Source organism: Mustela putorius, unplaced genomic scaffold (assembly GCF_011764305.1).
Source record: "Mustela putorius furo isolate JIRA1106 unplaced genomic scaffold, ASM1176430v1.1 tig00000868_pilon_pilon_pilon, whole genome shotgun sequence".
NCBI classification, from domain to species: Eukaryota; Metazoa; Chordata; class Mammalia; order Carnivora; family Mustelidae; genus Mustela; species Mustela putorius.
In genome coordinates this window covers 5265704-5285396 of record NW_025421502.1, presented here as the reverse complement: position 1 = coordinate 5285396, position 19693 = coordinate 5265704, and the positions used below count along the sequence as shown (strand labels likewise).

General features: G+C 37.2%; 1 protein-coding gene across 1 annotated transcript in view; it reads left to right on the top strand.

Annotated features, from left to right (window-relative positions):
• Positions 1-19693, top strand: part of LOC101682177 (glutamyl aminopeptidase) — an 81971-nt gene that overhangs the window by 51060 nt on the left and 11218 nt on the right. The window contains exons 11-18 of the mRNA XM_004748075.3: positions 725-804; positions 8322-8449; positions 8578-8633; positions 15944-16094; positions 16974-17047; positions 17153-17257; positions 17343-17513; positions 19344-19484. Of these exons, the coding sequence (XP_004748132.1) occupies positions 725-804; positions 8322-8449; positions 8578-8633; positions 15944-16094; positions 16974-17047; positions 17153-17257; positions 17343-17513; positions 19344-19484 (906 nt within the window). The remainder of the gene's footprint in view (positions 1-724; positions 805-8321; positions 8450-8577; positions 8634-15943; positions 16095-16973; positions 17048-17152; positions 17258-17342; positions 17514-19343; positions 19485-19693) is intronic.

The window sequence follows — 19693 nt, the reverse complement described above, 5'->3', positions numbered from 1 at the left end:
ACTAAAATATTAAGTATATATTGTACCAAAGTACAAAGCTAATCACCTCTCCCTGCTCCACAAGAAAATACTAAGTAGCTAATGAGAACACTAAAAAAAAAAAACAAAACAAAACAAACAAACAAAAAAACAATAACAAACAAATGCGAAACATGCTTATCTGATGATTTTTTCCTTTGCAGCACACCTGACTCACATGCTGCAAAACAGGGGATAGGGAAAGAACATAAGAATCTTTAAGGGATGGATGGTGGTGGTGTAATTTAAGTCTCGACATAATTCCTAAAATGGGTTATCCCCTGCACGGTATTTTAAGATTGTCTTCTGAATTTGAAAAATGGTTTGTGTTCCTTGACAGAAACTAAGCATATTAGAATATGTGCAAGTATGTGTGTGAAAGCTCAATGTTATCATGTAACGTCTTACATTTATGAGGCATCTTTTTTGAAAGTCCCAAGGCATTTCATTGAAATAATTTTCATGCCTAGCTGGTTTGTTGATACAAAGTTCCAAATTTTTGAGATTTATAGAAATTGAAAGTAGTTATATGGCCTATTTTCATCACTAAAGGGTATTATATTAACTATTAACTGTATCCTATATACTGGATGATCATTTATGAGGAAAACATGCTTGTCTATTGCTTTTTAAGTATTTTTACTTTGGAAATTTTTTTTTGTTTTTTACTAATAAAAGTTAAATTTTTCTCTTAAAAAAATTTTAGTTACACATGGAATATTCCAGTTAAATGGACTGAAGATAATGTATCAAGTATTACATTCTACAACAGGTCAGAAACAGGAGGTAAATGTCATCAATTGATTTATTATTTCTTCTTTTGAATTAATGTACCACATTAAACTAATGTAAAGTGTAAAGAAACAACACTGAAGCTGGAACTTATGATATACATTAAAGCTAAAAGAGACCTCTTAAGTAATCTTCCAATGAATTCAAGCCCTTATCTACAAGGAGAAATTTTCTACCTTGAGATACTCTTTTTAATGATTTACCATGACTGACACAATTAACAAATACCATATCCAAAGAAGGGTCACACACCCAACCATTGGATGATAGATGTGTAAGTTTTCTCTTTTTCTTTTCCCCTTCTTCATTTCTTCCCTCCTTTCCTTTTTTTCTTTCTTCTACTTTTTTTTTTCTTTGTATCACAGAAGTAAATCATGGAATTTCTTAAAATGTTACGTGACAAGCCTGGTTTCTTAAAATGCTGACATTAAATTAGACCTATCATTTTTCCAATTCAGTTTGACATTAGAATCTTGAATGATTCCAAATTATCTTTTCTAAGTTGTAAATTGTCCCCAGTAGCTCAAGGCACTATCTATACATATTTCCATCCATCCATCCATCCATCCATCCATCCAGCTCCCTTAATGAATTACTTGACTTGTGCCTGTGTTAAAACTCAGCTGTGACTGCTCTGCTCACTTAAATCAACTGTTAATATATTTCTGTATTCTATCTCCCTTGGTTTGTCTTTTCCTTTCTTGAAAAAATTTTGTTAATATTAAAACAAGGAGGCCTTATCACATGTTCTTTCCTCCAGATTACTGACAGAAATAATAGGGCAGGTTTTAGCATCCGTCCCAGAAGATTCCTCCTTTTTACACTTTTACCACTGTACTTGTTTTAGGTTTCCAAATCACTTTTTTCTAAGACAAATGATACTCTTCTCACCCCATCCCACGCAGCATTGGTTTCAGAAAAGCGGTTGGCATGCGCTTTTCACCTGTGGCTTCTTAGGGATAAAAATAAGGTAAATCATTTATCCTTTATTTACATATGCCTATTTGCTCCTGTAAAATATTCTAAAATATTAATTAGGTATGATTTCCCCTAGCAAGTAAATTTTTATCCTATACCTAGAGGGTTGATTTTTTTATTGAGATAAAAGTCACGCATTATGCAATTCACCCATTTAAAGTGTAGAATCCAGTGGTTTTTATTACATTTGCAGATATGTGTTACCATCACCATAGTCAAATTTAAAGCATTTTAATCACCTCAAAAAGAAACCCCATGCTTTAGCTATCACTCCCTCTATCTCCCACACCCCCAGCCTTAAGCAGCTGCTACTTTCTGTCTGCATACATTTGCCTATTTGGGACATTTCATATAATTAGAATGATATGTGTGGTACTTTATGAGTGTTTTCTTTCACTTAGGGTAATGTTTTCAAGGTTCGTCCATGTGGTGGCATGTATCGGTACTTCTTTCCTTTTTACTGATAAATTATACTTATATCATATCAATTTCCACCTCCCATTCATCTATTTATCAGTTGATGAGCATTTGGATTATTTCTACTTTTTGGCTGTTAATGGTGCTATAAACATTTCTGTACAGATTTTTCTGTGAATTCAGTAGGTTTTTTGGTTCACTTTTGCTGTTAGGTACTTATAAGAGGGAATATTTGAATAATAAATTTAATCCTTATTAATCAATCAGTCAATCAATCAGTTAATTAGTTCTTTCAGGGAAGTATTTACCAAGAGCTAACTTCTTCCCAAGAGCCAGACACAGGGGTAGACATGGAGATAATGCTGAGGGAGAAAAAAATCCCTTACCCTTTTGGTACTTACTGTCTAGTGAGGGCACAGACGGACAAGTCAGTAGGCAAATGAGAGTCATGAGTGCCTGGTATGCTAAGAGCCAAGAGGGCTCGCTGAAGAAAGACCAGCCCAGATTCAGGGGTTCAGGAAAGGTTAATAAAGAAAAGCATGTCTAGGCTGAGGGCTAGAGGGAAAAGGTAGTATTTAAATGGATGATCGGCTTGACCAGGTGTGGTTAAGAACTCTGCTCTGGACAGAGAATACTAGTAGGAAAGTGAGGGCAGAAGGCTCTGCCAGCAACTGCATCCCTTTGTCTTTATATTGAACACATTTTTTTGGCTCTAACTATGGGCTTAGTTGTCTTTCCCCTCCCACATAGAATATTTCTTAAGGAAATGGAGCTTATTTATTTTGGTTGTGGTGGTTCTATGTCGTCAGCTGTTACCCAGTAATTGTTTATTGAATGAATGAGTGAAAGAATGAAGAGGCTGCAATGTTCACAGAGTTTTGATGACAGACCTGTCTTTATCTGAAACTTCAGAATCATGACGGCTCACTGAGCCAGAAGCAAACTAGACATCTCTTCCTACTTCAAAGTGCCTGCTCCATTTTTAGGCTATGCAATAAGTTCCTGTTTCCTGTCTGGGGACATCTTCAGCTCTCAGCTCAGAGCACAGATGACAAACACATCCCAAGTGCACTGAATGGGCAGTCAGCTCAGGTTACCAGCCCTACCTCCCTCTTCTTGGTTTCTTTGATGATTCATCAGTCAGAAATTTCCCAGGCAATGTTGGGACTTCCCTCAAGGCCATTTCTTTACATTTGTGTTGCACATGATGTCTTAAACATTAAAAAAATTAAACATGTAATTTAGAACAAAAGAAGAGGATCTCTATCACAGACCCTTCCTTCTCCGGCTATTCCAGCCTGCCCTGTGTCATCTCTCTTCTCACTGTTTACAGTATATTTTGTGCTATTGGCTTAATCAATCCTACTTTATTCCTAGTATTACTACTTTATATTTTGAGTATCACATAGTTATTTAATCTTCATTTGCTCTCTCTTTTCTTTTTTAAGTAAATGACAAACTCCTTGGAGATATGACCTTTACATCATACTCCTTGATGGCAGGTCAGGTTCTGTGCACATCTTAAGACTTACTAAGAGTTTAGTAAGTCCTTGCTTAATGGAGGCTTGTTTGCCCACAGACTGAGGTGCTGTTGGAGAATGTCTTAGATACTTTAATTGTGCCTCTATCTTTAGTACCAGCTGTTCTTTATCAGTGTATTTACATTTAGTAGTATATAGCCTTTTTTGCTTTTTAATCTGTGGCTTTCTAACATTTAGAAGACTTGAAGGTTATCACGTGATGTCAGATAACTAATCTTACTAAAACACAGTATTTTAAAATAGATATTCTTAAATGTATAGGGTCTAGGAGAAGGCCTAGGCCATAGGAAATTGTATAGACTTTCGATGACTCTTACAGATCTAAGGATACATTCTGGATGATTTAGATAACCAAATTCTGACTACACATAAATAGAATATTACTAGAATCTCATGGTAGTTATATTTAAATGTTTCATGTCAAAATAATTATGGGCATATGTTTTTTAATTTAATAACAAAGAGAAAGAGAGACTTTCTTCATTCTTTCAAGCTGAGCCTCATGGGATGTTTGAATTTTGATTGGATCATTATGAATTCAGTTTTGCAGATTCAGAAGCTCAGTTTCATCAATTCAGCCCTGGTCAACCAAGGCTTGGAAGATTTATTCACACAAAGCAAACATATAAGAATGCTAATTTGTTAATTTATATAAATAAAAATATACTGGCCAAGGTGAACCAGAATACTCATGTCAGCTAATTAGGTATCTCCTTCCAGGAAGAAAGTTTACTTAATAAGAATAAAGAGACAGTTAAGGTAGATCAATTATTTCAGAGATTTCATCAAGCTGTGATAGCTTCATATACTGCAATAACCAGGGGAGTCTAATTATTGCATTTAGAGGCTATTTTGATGTAATGAAAGTTTTTCATTCATGCAAAAGTCCAATGGAGGTATTCCTGACCTGCCATCTTTCCCAGGTAGTTCACTGCCAAATAGTAACTTAGAAATCCTGTCTTCCTCCTTCTTATGGCTCCAGTGCTTCCTAGACCTCAAATTCCTCTGCTGGATCTTTGCATCTGACCAGAAGACAGGGGAAGATAAGGAAGGGTGCAGGTCGAGAAGTGCATCTATTACTTCTGCCCACACTTTGTGTCCAGTTGTCAATCCCATGTTGCTACCTAACTGCAAGGGAGGCTAATAAATATAGTCTAGCTATATACCCAGGGAGGAAGAGAGAATAGTGCAGTAAATAACTAACACATACATTGTTCTCTACAGGAGGAAATCTGTTAAAAAATCTGGAATACATGTACGAGCTCAACTGTGCATCCCCTTCCCTCTGCAGACTGAGACACTCTAACAGACCTTCACTATCTAAACTCTTCTTTGCAATTATTTCTTCCCAATCACCAAAACCATCACCAGGTAGCCAGGTTGCATTTTTCCAGATTCCTGTTTATCAATACCATTCTTTTTAGGGAAATTCTCTAGGCAACTTGCTGATATTTAGGGGGGACTCTGTAATTGTTACTAACATAATGATTACTATTTCTTAAATAGTTCCTTAAATAATTTGTTGAAAACATTACCACAAATGTATAATCAATTCATTTTACAATAGATCATGTCAGACTTAGTTTTAGAGATTAAAATTTTCTTCCTTGATCCTAAATTCTGATAGTGCAACCTACTAGAAATTTTTAGCTCCCCAAGTACAAATAGTGTGTCATTGGTAAAAAAAAAAAAATACTACTCTTGTATTTTTCAACTGTTTTGCTAGCAAATGATTCATAAAACTTAATAAGATATAAACTAATTTTAAACTGAAAAATAACTTGCTTAAAGGATCAACGCAACAAAGCATCTACATCACTAAAGAAAAATACTTCTTTCTCTAGAATTATCAAGCTATCACAAGAGCTGTCTAGTTGTCTAAAGTTTTTTAATGATTATTTATATAAAACAGAATACAGGCATACCAAAGAGATACTGTGGGTTTGCTTCTAGGCTACCACAACAGAGTGAATATGGCAATAAAGTAAGTCAAAGAATTTTTTGGCTCCCCAGTGCATAGTGTAAAAATTATGTTTACTCTATACTATAGTCTGTTAAGTGTGCGATGATGTCTAATAAACAATAGATGTACCTCACCCCAAAAATACTTTATTGCTAAAAAAAGCTAACCATCACCTGAGCTTTCAGTGTGTCATAATCATAATTTTTTTATTCTTCATTATACTTTTTTGTATTTTCCAAATACATATTTGGAACTGTAAAGAACACATAGGACCATTATGATTAGAGAAACAATAGTAAGTGGAGCAATGAAAGGAAACCTAATACGCGCGGACTCCCATGTGCTGCCAGGAGTGGGCACCAGTATTCTTGGCCTATGTCCCTCACTGTGTAGCTAAACAACCCAACAGTATGTTGCTGTTAACAACTGTTGGGAAAGTAGCATGAACTTGGAAAGTCCATAATTACTGACTTCCTGGATCTCAGCTTCCTCATCTATAAAGTGAGAAAAATCACAGTAACTCTAGACAGGCTTAACTAGGTATATATAAAGCACACTGAAATACTGCAGTATTTAGATGGATTGCCAGGAACTTCTCAATGTTATTTATATTCGCCTCACTATTTATAGAACTGCGGCATATCCCCTTTCATAATAATGAGGATAGCTACCATCTGTTGGACAAATAACTGTGTGACCAACACTTTACCGATGTTATCTTATTTAATCTTCACAACAGCCCTGTGAGGGATTTTTATCCCTATTTCCCTTATGGTGAACAGGGACAGAGAGAGGTCAAGTGATTTGGCCAAGATCACACAGCTAGTTAGTCACAGAGCGAGGGTTTTGTCCTAGATCTGTCAGACTCAAAAGTTCATGCTCTTTTTCTTATTAACGTATGGGTCTGTGCTTAGCAAGAGGCTCTCCTCCAGATACAAACATTCAAAGCGCACAGTTGCCAAAAGATTAGCTTCCTTTCAACAACTTGTCCATGGGAGAATGACAAAGAAAGATAAATACTGCATGAATGAGGTAAAGGTTTATAATTTGTCAAGCACCTACTCTGAACATTCCTAAAAAAAAAAAAAAAGGTATTGTCTTGTTGGAAAGCTTACTCATATATTATGAAAAACTACTGTGTTCTGGATGTCTTCCAAACCTTGTGAACACTTCCAAAGTTTAAATCTTCTTCCCTCCCAAACTAACTCATCTGCCTCTATTCTGTAATGGCAGCATCATTACTTATCCGATCATCCGAGCCATTTCCCCCTCCTCTGACCGTCCACTCAAGTAAGAAAGCCAACTGTCGATTTTACCCGTGATGTGTCTTGAAAACATCACCTTTTTTCTTTTTTTCATTACCCCCACATTGGAGTAAGCCCTCCTTCCCTCTTGCCTTGGATGATTATGGGAGACTTTAAAATCTCCTTCCAATATATCTCTCGTACCACCATCAAAATTATCTCTCTAGAAAGCACACCTGAGCATGTTATTTCCCTGCTTAAAGATCTTTTCTATCTGACCATCTTTCAGGAGACGGATTCCTTCTCATGGCACGTGGTTCTTGTACTCCAGAGCTCTAGACTCTATTTCGAGCCTCATCTTCCATTTTCCAGGATCTCATCTTTACAGCACCACTACATTAAACTATTTGAAATTTCTCAATAGATGCAGTATTCCTGCACAATTATTTAAAGTGTATATTGTCCTTGCAAACAAAAGAGTGTATGAATTAAAAAGTACAGAAACAATGCTAACTAATGAAAACTGGTCATGTCAGAGCACAGTTACTATTTTACGTGAATTTTTTTTTAACCTCAAACAGAAGTCTCTGTTCCTTCAATGTTGAGCCTCTACAAATCTATATGCTAGAGCCCTGTGTAAATACTGGGTGCTACTTTAGAAAGAGAGTTAATTTGGCAAATCCTTTGATGAAAAGCATTGATGTAATCAATTGAAATAAGGAAAGAGAAGACTTCACAAAGATAAATAAAATGAGAAGAGCCAGTATGACACAGATTACAAAATCGAGAATGCTGTATTTGGATTTCAGTTCCACTGCAGGCCTTCTTGACATTTTAAAAGCATTACTGATCTCAAATCATTATTTTGCTAGGCAATAGGCAATGCCATCAATTTGAATGTTGATTTTAATAAAGTATTCTTTTAGATGTTTACATTTTTATCCCCTCCCCAGGCTGCCCAATGAGTACTCTTTGTGTAATTAATTCATCATGGTTAGCATTGTATGGACTACCCCCAAAAGCAAGGACCTCTTTGTCTTTTGGCATTGTTTTCTTCTGTTGGAGGATTGAAAAGCACAGAATTATTTCACTCATTTGGCAAGCTTCTACCAGTAAGGAGTATAAGTCACAAATCACAGGACACTTATTTACATTAGTTATTCTTCTTCAGCTCATGTGCTACAGTGACATTCTAAAATTAGGCAACTAAATAAGAATTAGGCTTTGGGGCTTTGGATCCAAATCAAACTTGACTCCTTCAGTTGATATTTCTTTTCTTTTCTTTTCTTCTGACCCTCTGGGCCTAATTTCTCTGTGTTTACAGTATATGCAAACATGTTTCTCATTAGTGTTTATTTACTACCACAGGAATCACTTTGAATCCTGCTGGAAATGCTTTTCTCAAAATAAACCCAGATCATATTGGGTTTTATCGTGTAAATTATGAAGTACCAACTTGGGAAGGGATAGCTACCCATCTCTCCAGCAACCACACGGTAAGACTAGCAGTAGTCATGAATTGTTTTATTTTTGCTCTAAGAACAGAATCTTCATGATATTAACTTTCTCAACATGCTTTGGTTTAGGAATTGTGCTACTTACCTCTTTTTCTTCTTCTTTTCAGGACTTTTCTTCTGCTGACCGTGCAAGTCTTATTGACGATGCTTTTGCCTTGGCAAGGTGAGTTTTGGAATGAGATTGGGCTATTTAAAATACTGTGGATTTTTTCATAAATCTATTTTCTTGATGAATTGCCATAAAGTTTAAGTATTAATTATAGTTTAAAATAGCCAAAGTCACTATTTATAACATTATTGTCTTCCTTAACTCTCTTTTTTATAAAACTCGCATAAACATCATAGCCAAGCTACTGCAATTTGCTGTTAGCAGACACACAAAAGCTCACCTACCATACTGACTTTGAGCAGGGTTCATCTGTATCAAAGTCCTTGAGCTAATTAGGAGTGACATTTGCAAATGTTCAGAAGTGCACCTTCATAATTCGATTTAATGAAACAACAATGTGTTTCACTAACTTACTTCTATGAGCCTAAGCCCACTGTATGAGTTTATGGCTAGAGTTGTCAATTCTTGTTCAGGCCATCAGGGTAAGAAGAATGAGACATGGTACTCTAGGATTGATCAGAATTAAGGTACCGCCTAAGAAACTGGATTTTTTTTTTGTTTTCATGGCCTGAAGGTGACCTACACTTAGAAAAAAAAAATCAACATTGATTAGGGGAATGAAGGAGTAGTAACCATACTATCTTTGAGATTTTGGGGGTTTGTTTTTTTGTTTGTTTGTTTTTAAGTAGTCTGACACCACTAATTCAACAGATTTTTGTTGAATTTCTGGTACTTCTATAGGAGCTAGGGACACAAACAGTAGGTTTTTCTGGCTTTGTAGTAGCCTCCTCCTAGATACATGCAGTGTACTGAGAATGAGCTGCTACTTCTTCAAAAAGCCTTCACGCCCCTTTCTTTGGATTGGGTGTCCCTTTTGCGGGCCCTTGTGTTTAGCCATAATGTTATGCTGTCATTTCGTATTAACTGTCTATCTTACCTACCAAACCGTCAGTTATGTGAGGGTAGGCACCCAGATCGTGTTCCTGTGCATTTTATTCCCAGTTCCTAACTGTGACTGGCCCATGACAGAAGCTCATTAAATATGAGCCGAACACATGTCCAAAAGATAGTATACCAGCACTAAAGGCATGGGAGAACTATTTACTACAGACTTCCTAGATGAGATACTGGAAGTCAGAAAACCTTCTTGACATTTTTTAAGGAAGGAATGGATAGGGTTACAAAACAGGCTCTGAAACAATTCAGATCTTGGTTCTGTATAACCTGAGTAAATTTCTTAACCAATCTCTGACTCGATTTCCTTATGAGTAAAATGGAGATGACCTTATAAGACTTATAAAATTATAAGACCTTATAAAATTTCTTTTGTAAGAAACAAATGAAATAATGCACATAAAGCACCCCAAATAATGTCTGGCCCATAGCAAGTGCTTTATAAAGTATACCACTTGACTGTACCAGACACTGCAGAGGCCTGGGAACTTAAGTGGTAAAGGAAGATAATCAACATTTTAAAATACAATAGAACAATTAAGAATTCTTTAGAGGGAAAACTCTCCTAGAAACGCATCATGACCTTATCCAAAGCTTGGCATCTTGGCTCTTAGAAATTACACAGAACTACAAAATCTTTATAATTTAATTCCCATCACAACACAATGCAGACAGTTCTTCTTGGCTTAAGAAATGAAAGCCTTTTGAACAGGTCTCTCTTGGGTACTGCGTATAAAGCAAATAATTCGCACAATTGAAAGATTTTCTTGCATTTGCTCAGCTCCTTGGCCATAGCCCCCATAAAATTTTGGATATGGAAGTGAAGAATGTGAGACTCACTTGAAAACCAAAAAATATGTAGAATCACACAGCAACCGATCTGGAAAATACCTGAGCTATCAGCAGAGCTATTTAGTTATCACCCAATTTCCTTCTGTAACACATGAGGGAAACAGGACTCAGAGAAGTCAAGTCCACCGGTGTTGGCTACAGCTAAGTGCAGTTCACTCAGAAGCTTTAGGGAGAAAAAAGGAGAAACATGTAGTTGAACAGGTAAGCGCCTGTGGTAGGATAAGAATTTATACAGTACCACTTGGGTGTTCAAAAAGAAATGTTAACTATCATGTTTCTTAAGCAGAGTAAAAGAGCACATCTAAATATAAACATTTTCTTGATTCCCTTGTCCCCAGATTTGAGGAGCTAGTACTCTTACTGCCCCAGATGAATATCCAGATAGGCACATTTGCTCAAGACAAGGAATAAAAATTCTCCCAGCCACTTCGAGTCTTCCAGACAGGCTCAGTTTGAGTGTGAGCCCAGTCCCGTAAAACCATCGGAGTTATCAACTGCATTTAAAGTTCCTCCCTGTCCCCAACTCAGACTGGTGTCAGGCCAGCCACCTGCAGTGGGAACAAAGTGCTTGACGTCTTCACCATCTTGTTGCACGGAACTTCTGCTCCTCACTTGCCAGGCTGCCTCTGACTCCTCCAGGGCTAAGGCCAGGAGAGCAGGGAAGGAGAGCAGGTGAAGGGAAGGAAAGATCCTGACATGCTGTCTACATTTGGTCCTCTCTGGACTTTGAAGATGTTTAATATTGACTTTTCTATGTGATGTTTTCTTGGAGTACTTGCCATCCATACTCATTTTGATTGCTAAGAACTTTCTCTTGCAGTTCCTTGAGGTGGGTGAGTGAAAACCTCTGAACCACATCTGGTCCAAAAGAAGTGTTCATATATCTTTTCCCCCAACAATGTCTGGGCCAGCCCACACAGTCTTATCTCTTTACTCTGAAGTTAGAGCCATAGTCACCCGTAGTTTCTTATCCTTTAGATTTCTCAGGGTATCAGACACCAGGCCACTGTGTCTCCAAACTCCATGATACACAGGTAAAACTCTTCCAGTGTTTTCACTACAACCCCTTTTCTTAGGCTTGAAGTGAGGTGAAAAGCCTCCTGTATCCTCCTCTCCCCCGTGGGAGAAGAGCATTCCCAGCACCCTGACCGTGATCCCCTGAAGCCCTCTGTTAAAATGTCTCCTTCTGCCCCTAGCTTCTCCAACGTCTTTAATAGGCTGGTGATGGGTTATCAACTAAGGGTCACAAAAATCTCTCCTGACCATGTTAGTTCTATTTTGGTGGGTCTGCATCTTTGGGGCTCAGGCCAACAAGCCTCGTTTGGGGGTTAGCAAAGGGCCTTGCCAAAACAGAGACAGAAAGAATCCTTTTTTGTCCACCGGTTACAGTAGGGTTTTCCTTTTCAATAGCTTGGATTGTGCTCTTGTAGCCCACTGTGTGGTAAAGCCAGGAGAGGCGCGAGGAATAACATAAGGCAAAGCAGAGAGCACTAGCTAACAGGTCCGTGGGTGGGAGCAGGAGTCTCTAGATGAGGAAAGGGTGGCTTAAAAGGCCACCTAAGCTAATGATCCAAGCAGAATTTTAGCCCCGCCTCACACAGCAGAGGCTCCAATGATATCTGAGGTGAGAACCAAGTTAGCAAATAAAGGCCACCAAGTGAATATCAGCCACACCAAGATTACAGACCTCTAGGGTCACTGGTCTTACTGGTTTTTACAGGTGTTTGTAGAGGTAACCAGAGCACAACACAGAACTGGATAAGCAACTTCACCCTCCTACCTGCACCCCCATCCCCATCCTCATGCTGCCTTTTAGAGAAAGGAAAAGTAGGGTAATCAGAAAGACTCCAAAAGGACCCAGTTCTTTGCAAAAAGACTATTATGAGCCAGAAATATGAATTTAATTGGCAAGTGAACACTGAGAAATCAGACACAATGGGGATTTTTTGAAATTCTCCACACCACCAAAGACTCTGCTGGGAAACGAGCACATGGGGTCAGCTGCATCAACCTAGACACTTCTCCAAACCGTTTCTAATGTCCCAGTGAAGAGCGATGTTTGATAAGACACTATGCTTAAGTCAGCTTCTCTGAGGACTGGAATGTACTTCCAGGTCACACCCAGGGAAGCCTGGTTTATACGATAGTTATACGATTCCCCCAAACTTCCTGGGTGTCTCAGCCCAAGATAGGAGGGCAAGAATTCTCTCATTAGACCCATTTGTCCTTTTATCCATCGAGTCTGGTGGGAGCTGTCTTTAACTTAGAGCCTCTAACTTCTCCAGATGATAGGACAGTTCTATTATTTGAGTCCCTCAGGCTGGGCTTTTACTAGATTGATAGAAGATTTTTAAATAATGAAAATTATTGAGATGCCTGGATGACTTAGTTGGTTAAGCATCTGTCTTTGGCTCAGGTCATGATCAGAGTCCTGGGATTGAGCCCCGCATCAGGCTCCCTGCTCAATGGGGATTCTGCTTCTCTCTCTCCCTCTTCCCACTCCTGCTCTCTCTCTCTCACTCACTCTCTCAAATAAAAAATTTTTTTTTAAAGATTTTATTCATTCATTTGAGAGAGAGAGAGAGGGAAAGAAAGAGCACAAGCAAGGGAGAGGGGCAGAAAGAAGGGGAAAAGCAGACTTCCCACTGAGCAGGGAGCCTGACATGGGACTCGATCCCAGAACCCTGGGATCGTGACTTGAGCTAAAATCAGATGCTTAAACAACTTAGCCACCCAGGCACCCCTCAAAAATCTTTAAAGTAAAATAAAATAAAATAAAATTCTTATCATATCTGGCTTTCAGAACTGCTGTATGCCTGTGGATTTAACAAATGGAGTTTGAGACTCAAAGTTGCTTAAGAATGCTGTCTTAGATTGAGCTCCCTAGAAGCAGTATATGAAAAGGTTCATGTACATGTAGGTTATTGAGAGAGTGCTCTCATGAGATAGGGAGTATGAAAAAGAGGGTGGGGTGGGGATAAAAAGCTGAGCCATGATATGGTCTCAAATGGAGTCTAGCTTTGCCAGATTCCACTAGAAAACTATGAATTATGCTATAAAGTGGGTCTAACTTGAAGGAAGCAGGCTGGCTTGTTGCCTTCCTGAATCAGAGAATTAATGGCCTGGGGTGAGGTATTGCATTCCCTCTTAGGCAAGATGGATATATTTGGCCAAGTGCTCTTCTCTGAAGAGGGTGGCAGCTGTGAGCCAACCAAGCACGGATCTGAGAAGGGCACTATAGATGTCTTTGTTCTCAAAACCAGGTCTTCACATGGGGTCCCACCAGTATCAACACTGCCCAGGGAGCTTATGAGAAATGCAAATTCTTTGGCCCTATTCCAAAACTGCTAAATCAGAAACTCTGGGTGGGGGGATGGGGAGGGGCCAGAATATGTGATTTAATGAACTTTCCAGGTGTTGTTGATAGATGCTCCACTTTGAGAATCATAGTTCTAAATGATACTGCTCTTCTTCTGGAGAATCAAATACGACCAGTAGGAGCTACAGAGTAACATTATTTGTGGGAAATGAAAAATATCTCAGCTAAACTCTCAAATTTTATCCTTGTAATAACCAGCAAAAAATCACTCCCAGTCTGATGTTCTGACCATATGACTCAGACTTAAAGAAAACAAGAGATACCAAAATGGAACTGTTGTATAGTTATCAAGCCTGCTGGAAAAATAAGACAATAGGATAGGATATTGATTTTCAATATTTGAATACACAGTATTTCCTCAGAATCTCTGATTTTTGGATAACTGGATTCCCTTCTTACTACTACTTCTGCTACCTAATTAGCTAGTTCTTCTGGCCCTGGTAACCAAGACCCATTCCCTTTAATCTTTTCACCTACCTGAAATGTACAGACCACCTGGTTTCTGACCAAATGCTCATTCTTCCTAAACTTTCATTATTCTCTTTGCTAAATTGATCCTGAGAACAATAATTATTCGTCATAAACACCTTAAAATCATCAGCTGGACATAGTTAACGTTCTATCCACCAGGGAATCATTAAAATTAGAAAATTCTCAAGTCTCAAATATCAACACAAAATTTTATAATTTTTCTTCCTTAACAGACATTCTCAAGAAAACATTCCATTTCTTAATATTATTTAATAGAGCTTTTATTAAGGGAGGCTGCATGCTACTAAATATAATTCTTTCTAAATAAGATCAGGACCTGAGAAAATAGAAGAAGTCAGCTTTCTGCACTGAAAACAAGCACTGTATCATATCTCATTAGTAAAAATCAAACGATGTCAAAATTCTCATTCTTATCTATCTGTCCAATACTACTAGTTCAACCTCTAATCAAACTCTTGGGGAGAAATCAAGATATAATTCATTCTTCATTCACAAAATACTTTCAAACATAGTAGCATTCAATGCATCAGTATAACCAATTCAAAAATTCAAAATTTATTCTTTAATTTAAACTTTCAAAATGTGGGTTTGAAAAGGCAGAATTCCCATCTCAGGTTTTTTTTTTTAAACCTAGGCTAAAATTTGAGACATAACAGGTTTCTGAGAACAGTATTTCAAAAGGTTCTGGAATCCCTTTTAAGGAGGAAGAAATTGGATTCTTTAAACTTTGAAGTGTCAATAGAAACTTCAAATTTTGTGAAGGAACAAAATCCATTTTTTTGTCAATATTGGGAGAAAGTATGAAAAGGAAATGTTTTAAGGGGAAAAACTAGTTCAACTGGAATGTTTTATGCATTCATAATTTGTGAGTATTGTTATGTCTCCTTTTCATATCAAAGGTAAGTCATTTTAATAAGATATATTTATCATGGGAAATTTATATATATTATTTTCTTATAAAGTATTTTTTAAAAGATTTTATTTATTTATTTGACAAAGAGAGAGATCACAGGTAGGCAGAGAGGCAGGCAGAGAGAGGAGGAAGCAGACTCCCCGCTGATCAGAGAGCCTGATGCAAGGCTCAATCCCAGGACCCTGAGATCATGACCTGAGCTGAAGGCAGAGGCTTAACCCACTGAGCCACCCAGGTGGCCCTCTTATAAAGTATTTTTTAAAGATTTATTTATTTATATATTTAGAGAGAATCTCAAGTAGACTCCTTGCTCAGCCTGGAGCCCAATGTGGGGCTTGATCCTACAACACTGAGATCATGACCTGAGCCAAAATCAAGAGTCAGACACCTAACCCACTGAGCCATCCAGGTGCCCCACATTTGTACATTATAATCGGCTTGTGTCTATCCATCAATATTAACTATAGCTAAATGGCTTTAGTTTTATCCAGAATTTCTCCTCAGCAATTTTTCAAATGTACTTTTTAATGTTCTGTCTTCCTCTTTACTATTGAATATATGAAAGCACTAAGATATTATTGTGAACAAACTTCTTTGATTGTGTCCCCCCAAATAAATGCATTTTCTTAACTGCTTAATAGAAGGATTCTCATTAACATTGAATTCTATGATTTCCATATTAGTACTTTTAGTCAAATGAGTACTAGTGTATGGTTGATTTGTTTTGTTTTTAGTCTATAGTTTTTAATTAATGTTTTTTTTTCTCTTCCTTAGAGCTCAACTTCTAGATTATAAGATGGCTCTAAACCTGACCAAGTATCTCAGAATGGAAGAAGACTTTTTACCATGGCAGAGAGCAATTTCAGCTGTAACCTATATTATTAGCATGTTTGAAGATGATAAAGAGCTATATCCTGTGATTGAGGTAATATTAATGCTATATCTTATGACAGTAAATTTATAGCAGTGAGCAGAATAAGGAGATTTCTGAGTCAAGGAACTTCTGAGAGATACAAGAGCAAGAGCATATCCATGTGCCAAGTGAAATTAAAGGAAAGTACAATGACACAACTAGTCCAACCAAAAAGATACTATTTCTTTTTTTTTCCAACTTGAAATGTGCCAGTATTTCTGGTTCAGTATACCACTTTACAATATATTTTAGTGTTAGAAAGAATATAGTACAATATATTCTCTTGTTACAATAGATAAAATACTAATTAGATCCTATTTTCAATGGATTTATCTATGTTAAAATGAATTTATTCTTACTAATATATAACATTTTGTTTCCTTATTCCTGGACAATAACTGGACAAACGATTTAATATTTGTGGTCTTCATTTCCTTCATACAATAGGAATGTCGGTCCATCCTTGCCTACGGCAATAGAGATAGTGTAGGTCATATAAAATAAACACCCTTTGTAAACCCAAAGGTGGCATATATATATTAGTTATCAGTATTTTTATTTCATCAATACTTGATTAATCTTCTTAGCGCAATAAGTATGTCAGGCATTACTCCATTTCTTACAAATGTTAACTAAAAAGTAGAGGTTAAAAGGAGCTTACCCCAAATTTTTTAAAACATTAGAGAATGATCCAGGATGTTCTTATCTTCAGAACTGAAGCAAATTTTCCATGTTGTAAGAACTGAAAACATCTCTTTACTAAGGAGAGGCCCAAAGTTCTCTGAACTAGTAGGGAAGAAGATTACAACAGGGGGCTATAGATTATAATAAATGAGGAACTGTTGATAAATAGTAAATTATTACTCATTGTACATGGTGCTTTAATTTCAGAAATACTTTCAAAGTCAAGTGAAGCCCATTGCAGATCTTCTGGGATGGAAGGACGACGGAGGCCACATTAAAAAGTTATTTCTTACATTTTTAAAACTAATTTTCATTTAATATTTGTTTGTATGTGTTAAAACATGTTAAAAAGTGCTCACAGCCCCCGCTTTGTGTTTGTTTTTAAGGTTGCTCCGTGCCTCCGTGTTAGGGTTTGCGTGCAAAATGGGAGATCAAGAAGCCCTGGACAATGCTACCCAATTATTTCAGCAGTGGCTAAGTGGGACTGTAAGGTGACTGTTTATGTGCTCATTTCTAGAGGACCTCAAATTTAGAAATGAAGAATAAAAATCTCTGAAACGTTGTTTCTTCTTCTAGGCTTCCTGTAAATCTCAGGCTTCTGGTATATCGGTATGGAATGCAGAACTCTGGCAATGAGACTTCATGGAACTACACTCTTGATCAATACCAGAAAACTTCATTAGCTCAGGAAAAAGAAAAACTGTTGTACGGATTAGCATCAGTGAAGAATGTTACTCTTTTGTCAAGGTAAGTTTTTTTTTTTTTTTTCATTCATATGAGTGGCATTTGATGGTTTATGTGTCATGGTCACTTTAAGATGTGAATTAAAGTAGGATACGTTTTCAAGAACATCTATTAAAACTTATTTTCCCAGCAAGAAACAAAATATCCATGTAAGAGTGGAATAAAGAAATGTAATCTCACATGAAAACACTCTGGGAGTCCGCAGTTTCTAGTTGTGAGCAGTGGTTCAACATTGTGATTCAGGACCTGGGGCGTTTTTCTTTCTGTCATCCTCAACATGTTGGATGTCTCATAACCTCTAGAGCTCCAAACAGTTTGTCTTCACACAAATATGTTTAGTGAAAGAAGAGCAAGGACAAAGGAGTTCCTTCTCATAAGGCTTTGTCTTTTATGCTAAAGGTGAGTTATTTTCGCTTCCCCTCATAACCAGAACTGAATCACACCTGATCATTCTGGGTTATACTCTAGGTCTACCTCTTGGTCATTTGCCAGAGAGGATGAACTTGAATTCCTTTGACTGATTTGGGCCATCATCATACTCTGAGGCTGGGGTAGGAGCCTACCTACTTCCCTAGGATCAAGGAGACCTTGATCCAAAACCCAGAACAAACTGGTTTCTGTCATCAGAGAAGGAGTATGTGCCACAATATGCACACATACACAAAAAATATATTTATATTCCCACTCAGAAAGACTGCTTGAAGCACATCTATGAATCTTCTGCCTACACACATGCCCCAAATCAACTAGCATCTGCCCTAATTCATTTGTTGCCTAGTTATGGTTTCTGAGTTATTTACTGCATTGACTTAACCAACATATAGGATGTCCTTTCTATGTGTAGGTATATAAATTGTGGGAATAAAAATGAATAAGGCATGATATCTATCCTTGAGAAACATATAGGTCATGAACAAGGCAGAATATAAATAGGAAATTATGATGCAATAGCCAATTTGTAAGGATTACCAGAAACAAAGCCAGCAATACTCCTTCACCATCTTGCATTAGGGTAGATGTCCATTCTTCTGCTCTTGGCTCTAAAATAATCTATCAAGAACTTGATCATTTTGCCATTCCATAAAATATCATATTGATCCATTATTTTGATGCCACTGTGCTGATTATCTGGTGAGAAAATTAGCAAGTGCTTACATGTCTTACCAAGACTCTTGTGAATTAGAGGATGAGTGATAAGTTACACAAAAATTCAGGACTATCACTAAAGTGCAGTTTCTGGAAGTTGAATGGTCTAGAGTATGTCAAGATATTCCTTCTAGGTACAGCCATGGCATGCAGTTGATAAAAATCTGTCAATTTGGTCACTTAATTTATCTTGGACTTCTTTGCATTAAACTATAATTAGAGCTAATTAATCTAACCATATAAATTGCTTTAGAAGGTTGTTTCTTACAATTTAGGGAAAAACAAATAAGATGTAACTGTTATTCTTTAGAAAATAAAAGTATAAATACTTTCCCTTAATTTATTGGTTTTTTAAAATTTTGAAGTTCAAGGGGATAATAGGTAAATGGGTGAAGTGCTTGTATACAATAAATTCAGTTAATTTTTAAAAAGTTAATAGTTAACTTTTTTTCTTTTTTAAAGATTTTATGTAATTATTTGACAGAGAGAGATCACAAGTAAGTAGAGAGGCAGGCAGAGAGAGAGGAAGGGAAGCAGGCTCCCTGCCAAGCAGAGAGCCCGATGTGGGACTCGATCCCAGGACCCTGAGATCATGACCCGAGCCGAAGGCAGCGGCGTAACCCACTGAGCCACCCAAGCGCCCAATAGTTAACATTTTGAATTGTTTTTCTGTTTGTATTTTCTTAGATATTTAGATTTGCTCAAGGACCCAAACCTTATTAAAACTCAGGACGTGTTTACAGTTATCCGATATATCTCATACAACAGCTATGGGAAGAATATGGCCTGGAATTGGATTCAGCTCAACTGGGAATATCTAGTTGACAGGTGGGATAATCAGATAATGGCTTGTTCTCTCTGTTTGATACCATCGACAAGTTCTTTCTTTTTCTCTTTGTTGTACTTTCTATATAATATCTAGAATGGCGTATTACTAGAAGTAAAGGATCATGGCATTTTCCTTCCCAGGGAAGTAATAAACTAGTTAATTTTAGGCCCAATTCCTTTTCTGGAAATTATTTCTTCTAACTGATCTA